General features: G+C 46.7%; 1 protein-coding gene across 1 annotated transcript in view; it reads left to right on the top strand.

Annotated features, from left to right (window-relative positions):
* LOC135820908 (cilia- and flagella-associated protein 61-like) overlaps positions 1 to 7,403 on the top strand; it is a 55,284-nt gene that overhangs the window by 17,145 nt on the left and 30,736 nt on the right. The window contains exons 17-24 of the mRNA XM_065333959.1: positions 471 to 510; positions 1,723 to 1,791; positions 2,275 to 2,345; positions 2,587 to 2,676; positions 4,223 to 4,346; positions 4,994 to 5,131; positions 6,177 to 6,248; positions 6,958 to 7,010. Coding sequence (XP_065190031.1) covers positions 471 to 510; positions 1,723 to 1,791; positions 2,275 to 2,345; positions 2,587 to 2,676; positions 4,223 to 4,346; positions 4,994 to 5,131; positions 6,177 to 6,248; positions 6,958 to 7,010 — 657 coding nt within the window. The remainder of the gene's footprint in view (positions 1 to 470; positions 511 to 1,722; positions 1,792 to 2,274; positions 2,346 to 2,586; positions 2,677 to 4,222; positions 4,347 to 4,993; positions 5,132 to 6,176; positions 6,249 to 6,957; positions 7,011 to 7,403) is intronic.

Below are 7,403 nucleotides of genomic sequence, written 5' to 3'. Positions count from 1 at the left end.
TGATGCATTATAGTGTGATCAAGAGTCCATAAACAAGAGTATACAACTGTGATCTCTTTGCTATGGGCCAGATGCGCGGTGCACTGCCTTCATTACAGCATGCAGCTGCAGTCTGCACACTGCGGAAAATCAAACACCGCACATTCCCTCTGGTTTGAAATCAACTTTCGTACGGAACTGGAGTTCACTCGCCAGAATTTAGAGATCGCGTAGGGACTGGATCGAATCGAGCAAAAACGGATGGGCTCGTACGAGAAATTGTGAGTTTGAATGCATGCTTTCAGAGCGTGATGATGGCAAGTTACGTAATGAAGGCAGCGCGCCGCGCACTGACCCATAAGTAGAGCTGCATACTCTTGTTTATGCACTCTTGGTGTGATGTATGACGTTTTTTGGATGAGATGTATGGCATGAAGTGTACGATGTAATGTATAACCATCTGTTCTGTGTGTTGTGCTTGGAACACACAGGTATATTGACATGATCCACAAACTGTTCCAGGTATATGAGGTGAGTCATGAGCTTCATCAGACTGTGTTTAGTAGGAGGTTTTCAGGCCAGCTTCATCAAGTAACCTCACAATTTCTACACAGCATACATTTTGTAGAAAGGAAAGGGACATATTGATACGAGTAAGAGTAACTGTGCACCACTGTAACTAGATAGTATATACAGTCAGAAAGTGCAACAACTTTTAGTAACGGTCAAGGCTGGATGTTTTGCAGATAAGAACGAAAACAGTAGAATGTCTCAGTACTCCCTGTCAGTTTTTGTGCCATTTTGTCGCACTGGCTGACTGTATAAGATCTGGTTACGTTGGTGGACAGTTAGTCATAACTCGTAACATTTTGTCCTTCTCCTATTTCACCATAATTTAATTGGCTCACCATCCCAGGAAAACAGTAACGCGTACACTCTACAAGTACGCTAAGATGTATAACTCTGCATACATGTACGTGTAGACCGTACCATCAAATAAGAACGAAACTGCCGTGTTCGCTAAAAATAAGAATGGGCTAGGCTAGAACCCTGCCCCCCCCCCCCCCCAGTTCTTCAGCGGCCAACAGTACTATGGTGCTTGCTTATGTAGGTTAAACACGTAGACCATGCATAGGTCCTCATCTTCCTATTTCTCTCTGATTGTTAATTCGTTCGAACTTGACTTGTAACTACCGGTACTTATACTTCCTATTGACTGTTTTCTCATTTTCTCAAGTGCAGCTTTATCGAGCCACACTTTTTATTCTATCGCCATCATAATATTGGGCATCAATGCCCGTTTGGTTTGCGATGCTAAAGAAAACTTCAAACAAAAAACAAACAAAAGACCCTCCAGTTCCCGTCAGATGACTCGCATCCCAGCTCAACAATCCACTTGTGATCTTTTGCACAACTTCAGGACTTTGCTTATTTTCGTCCGTTTTTTAACCAGGCGGTAGTTCAAAACTTGGAAAATGTGGAGGAGATTTTGCCTGGATTCTGTGTTTGATTTGAGCGTGCGTTTTGCACGCATGTGTGGTCGTGTGTGCATGCATGTGTGCATGTGTGTGCGCGTGTGTGTGTGTGCGCGTGTGTGTGTGTGCGCGCGCGTGTGTGTGTGTGTGTGTGTGTGTGTGTGTGTGTGTGCGCGCGCGTGTGTGTGTGCATGTGTGTGTGTGTGTGTGTGTGTGTGTGTGTGTGTGTGTGTGTGTGTGTGTGTGTGTGTGTGTGTGTCGCCTGCAGGGAATGGAGTATTGTGTGGCAACACAGGAAAGCACCAGAAAGGAATTGCCAATCTATCGATGTTTCATGGTGAGACCCTTTTCTTCTTTTTCCATAATCTTTCTCACTATCTTTGTGTTTCCGGCCTTAAATGTGGCAAGGAATAATTGCACGTGTCACATACTTCGAAGTAATATAATGCAGGATTTTTATTTAATTTTTATTTTTTCACTAAAGCCGTATGGTGCACGCAACAGGAATATGCAGCAGCTATGGTGGTGGGGGACAGGTGCTCCGTCGACCATCTGGTCTCGACACCGCCACGCTCTGGATGCACCATACTTATAAATGGAAGTGTGAGGGAAAGAGAAAGAAGAGGGGAAGCGGGAGGGGAGGGATGTACTGATGTTTTCACGATATCTACAACTCACTTTCTCTCTCTCTATCTCTCTCTGTCTGTCTCTCTCTCTCTCCCCCGCCCCTCTCTCTCTCTCCCGTCTCTCTCTCTCTCTCTCTCTCTCTCTCTCTCTCTCTCTCTCTCTCTCTCTCTCTTTCTTTCTTTCTTTTCCGCAGCACACGGAGAGAGTGATTGGCAACAACGAAAGTTCTGAGTTGTACCTCCTACACCGCAATGCTCTCCTGCGGTAAGTCACTATGTCCTTGTTGTCCTTGTCCGGCATGCCTTGGTTTTCTCAGTGAGTAAATCCTGGAATGGGAATCATTCCTCCCTTACCAGAGCTGCTATTTCGTAGCTCCTGGATTCATCCCGGTGTGTTTTATTGGCATCAGTTGATGTGTGTGTATCTGTGTTTGTGTTTGTGTGTGTTTTTGTGCACACACATTCTGGTGTGTATGTGACCTGATGTTACTATGTGTGTGTTTCAGTGACTACAAGGTGTCCTATGTCAACACGACAGATGTGGATGCTGTTGAGGAGTACCTCGGTCACTTAGACGAGGGTGCTGTTGCACTAGAGTAAGGCCATTTCCTATGCATTGTGTCCACTATGTACATGATGGTATTTCAACTGTAGGCTTTTCAAGACACTCGAGATCTTTCATAATCCACGACAATATGATCACTACAGCTCACGCTGAGCAGCGGACGGATTCGCGAGCTGAGAGTTATCCATGTGCAGAAATGAGGCTGTCTGAAGAGCCTATACAAGTCCTTGAGCCTACATGTACATGTAGATAACCATTTGACCTGTGCTGGTCTTACTCTCGCACATAATTGTTTCTGGTGATTGCGTTGCCATGGTAATGTGAATGTGTATGAGCATTATCTGTTGGTATATGGGATATAGAGGCTTATCTATGGAAGGAAAATACACGGCAAAGAGCCTTATAAGGAGGAGCACATTCCCCAGATATGCATAATGCGTGTACGTATGGTGGGGATAAGTCTTGACATCTGACGTCACTTGTTGAAAACGGTGAGCAAATCAGGGACTGCGTTGGAAATACCCTGCGCATGTCGCTTTCCTTCGGTGAGAATTCATTCGGAAGTAGATGTGTGGTCTTCTTAACTGTGTTTGTTGTTAGGGATGGTGGTGTTTTTCACTTTGTTTTTGTCTTAGGAAAGTGTGGTCTCTTTTAACCATGTTTGTGTCTTTTAGGATATGAGGTCTCTTTAAAGGGGAAGTTAAGGCAAAAATTAAAATTTCACCAGTTGTAGTCTTCGGGGTGCTGAGTCGAATGGTCTTGGTCCGAGAAAGCTGAGACGCTCCCTTCCTACTTGAATCCCAATCGAACTCGCGCACTTCCACCGAAACTGGGTGACTGCGCCCTAATAGATGGGGATTTGTATGCAAAATGTCACTAAAAGCGCCATTTCGTTCTTATAAAAGCACGGATGACCGCGATTGGCCCATATGTTGTAGTCTTTTGGACGCTGAGTCGACTGGTTTTGGTCCGAAAAGGCTGCGATGCAGCGTTCCTCCTTTATTCCCAATCAAACATGGTTGAACAAGCGGTCATGTGCTCCTGCGTACACCAGTCAGCTGGTCACCGTGCCTGCAGGGTACAACTTACTAGCCTGTTTGACCTTTTTTGGGTGCAGTCCTGTCACTCGAGTTGAACTCGAGTTGAACCTTGGTGTGAAAGTTGTCGCCTGCTGGCGTGGTGACCAGGCGATTTGGGCACCCAGGAGCACGTGACCACTTGTTCAACCATGTTCGATTGGGAATAAAGGAGGAACGCTGCATCGCAGCCTTTTCGGACCAAAACCAGTCGACTCAGCGTCCAAAAGACTACAACATATGGGCCAATCGCGGTCATCCGTGCTTTTATAAGAACGAAACGGCGCTTTTAGTGACATTTTGCATACAAATCCCCATCTAGTAGGGCGCAGTCACCCAGTTTCGGTGGAAGTGCGCGAGTTCGATTGGGATTCAAGTAGGAAGGGAGCGTCTCAGCTTTCTCGGACCAAGACCATTCGACTCAGCACCCCGAAGACTACAACTGGTGAAATTTTAATTTTTGCCTTAACTTCCCCTTTAACTGTTGTGTTTGTGTCTTAGGGATGTGAGGAAGTACCTGTTTGCTGGTCGCGAGCCGCTCATCGAGGGCGGCGCTCTGCTTCACGCCGTGAAAGTGCAGTGCTGCGGGGAGGTGATAGCTGTTGCTGTGTTACGGGATGTTCTGGTAAGTCAACGACTTCATTAGCCACGCTTTGCACGACTTCATCACTAGCCAAGTGTTGCAGTCCGCATAGCACAGCTGCAGACCCAGTGAGAACATTATAGCTGTGCAGATTCTAGCCAGCATTGAGGTCCAACTGGACCTAAATGTGACGTAAAAGCTTTTTGCTGGAGCACCCACTAGACTCATCACAGCCCATTGCTTGACAAGTGTTTTACTTCTAGAACATGTAAAGTAGCCTTCGAGTATGAATGTTTTCAATCAGTGGATTGATGCTGAACTTGATATTCTTAGGGGTTTATATTGTGTGGATATTTGATCTGCACATGGGCACACTGAGGACTTGGTAACTCCTTGATAGTTTGTGGGTTTGTACTTTTCATCTGGAGTGTACGTGGAGGGTGTTTTCAGATTTATTTCTTTATTTCTTTCTCGGTTGATTCTGTCTGTCGCTCTCTGTCCATCTCCGTGTGTGTCTTTCCATCTGTTGGTCTGTGTGTTTGCCTGTCCGTCTATGTGTCTGTCTGTTTGTTTGTATGTCTGTACGTTTGTCTGTGTGTCTGTCTATCCGTCTGTGTGTCTGTCTATCCGTCTGTGTGTGTGTCTGTTTGTCTGTATGTCTGTCTCCCTCTCTCTCCACCTGCTTTCAGGACCCTGATTGGCTGCGTGCTCATTACGACATTGAGCAAGCAAGTGCATTTGACTGGCTACACCCAGACGAACACAAGTACTTGAACCACTTTATCATCAACCCAGGATTTCTGCCGCGCCAGAGATTCATCCTTGGGGTAAGGTGTTGTCCGTATCATCTCCAGGCTCATTGTTGAGCTCTGTTCAGAGATCGATTGTTCATCTTTCATAGGAAGGTGGTGACTTCAAAAGTCAATAACTACTGACAAGGTGGTGACAAGGTGGTGACTTCAAAAGTCAATAACTACTGACAAATAATGACTTGGAGTCAAGTTGGCTCCAAGTTGCCCATAACGACATACAGGATGTGGTGAGTAAGCCCCTAGTGTCGAACCCAGGTGTGAATTCCCTCTGCACCAATCTCCCTGACTGGGAGAGGCCCGCCACGCCACAACTGGTGCCTGGGTCCCTCTGCCGTGAAAGAAAAACCCCAAACGCGTATGGATCGATACAAAACTGGATCCAAGAGTCAGCATTGCCATGACTGCGGGCTTGCTGTGGCATAGTACATTCAAGCCCTTTACCATTAAATGTAGAACAGAGGGCAGCATTCAACATAATTCTGAACTCTGTAGACGTCATGAGAATCAAATCGTCAATTGAAGTGGCTACATCATCCCAAAGCTCTACCCCTGAAACCCCGAACACCCCCCCCCCCCCCCTGCACACACACTCTCTCCTAGCTACTCACGATTTCCGTCTTTTCCCCGTAGATCCGTTAGTGCGGCTATGATTTCGAGACCAGTGGGCGGATGAACCTCCCAAACCTCGTCATCTGCACTATTGCTCATTCTGTTACCCTGCACCCCTTGTCTCCTGTCTTGTGTTGATGTCACCCCCCCCCCCCCCCCCCTGTTGTCTCTGTGGGGATGTGTAAAAGTGTGTCTCCTAATAAAAAAATGAAGAAAATGTTTGCCGTATTTTCCAGAGTGTAACCCGCACTTTGGACACACAAAATTCACCCTAAAAAAGGGGTGTGGCTTATACTCCGGTGATCAAATTAACGGTGAGTGTGCCGTTGTGTGTGTGTGTGTGTGTGTGTGTGCGTATGTGCATGTGTGTGTGTGTGTGTGTGTGTGCGTTTATGTGTGTGTACGCGTGTTCATGTGCTGTGTGCATGTGTATATGTGTGTACTTGCACAGGAGATCCTGCATGTCGTCAGTGCTACATGTTGTTACTATGAAATGTACGAAGGTCGCAACCGACCAGCACAGGTACACACATACAGTATACAGTGAACACATAGTCTGTGCAGTGTCTGCTCCAGAGCCGGGTCAGCGGCCCGGTCGGGGGTACTTGGATCCGTTTGGAAAAAGAACACTGGATCAACTGTGACCTGGTTGGGAATACATTATACGTCAGGGAGTCCTAAAATAGTTACAGTTCCCTGATGTACATCTACACGCAGTAGCCACACTTGAACGTACCCGGCTCTGACCCGGTTGCAATGGTTGTGCCAGGTACATGAACCCGGTTGGTTTGAAATCCTAGAGCAGACACTGCTGTGATCTGCATACTGGTTATACAATGGCGGTTCACACGGTACGACCAGTGCGACCATGGTCGCACCACTTCTCTTCCGGCATGGTCCGCCCAATTCATCCCCAGGTGTGCCTCTCTCCACTGCCCTGTGATAGCTCCTGGGTTAGATTAAATATAAATAAAACACAAAGACCCTGATTCAAACACTGCAGTGTACATTTTTCACATGTTTTCCTTTCCCTTCTCCCTCCTCTAGTTATAGTATCATTTTTCATGCTGGGCACAGGTGGAACTTGTCATTTTAAAAGTATTGTGTGTTTGTGTGTGTGTGTGTGTGTGTGTGTATGTGTGTGGTGTTTATGTGTGTGTGTGTGTGTGTGTCTGTGTGTCTGTGTGTGTGTGTGTGTGTGTGTGTGTGCTTCTACGTGTATGCACCCACAGAGAGCAAAACCATTTACCATGACGCCTGCTTTGGATCTGATGGCATGGGCTCGGTAAGTACTGTCAACCCGTCAACCGACACATACTGTTGTGCTCTACTTTCTTCTCCTGCTCCCAGCACGGTGCCCGGTGTCATCTCCACACTCAGAGAATGGACGACGATAACTACATTTGGAAGACTATATTTGTGACAAGACAACGGAAGCGCAACTAGACGTGACGAACTCAAGGCGAAGACTGCCTTTCACACCACAGCAACACGCGCATTCACCAACACCACGTACTCACGACATACACAAAATAACGAACTGCAACAAAGTCAACAATACCACATGGGGTGCAGAACCCCCAAGAGTACGCAACCCCAGTCTTTAGGGCCTATGACGGCACCCTGACATGAACAGTCAACCTTGAGACCTTGGTTGTAATAGCAACTCGTGAATAAC

The sequence above is a fragment of the Sycon ciliatum genome, chromosome 7, assembly GCF_964019385.1.
Source record: "Sycon ciliatum chromosome 7, ocSycCili1.1, whole genome shotgun sequence".
NCBI classification, from domain to species: domain Eukaryota; kingdom Metazoa; phylum Porifera; class Calcarea; order Leucosolenida; family Sycettidae; genus Sycon; species Sycon ciliatum.
The sequence above is the reverse complement of the archived record's forward strand: the minus strand, read 5'-3'. Positions and strand labels throughout refer to the sequence as shown.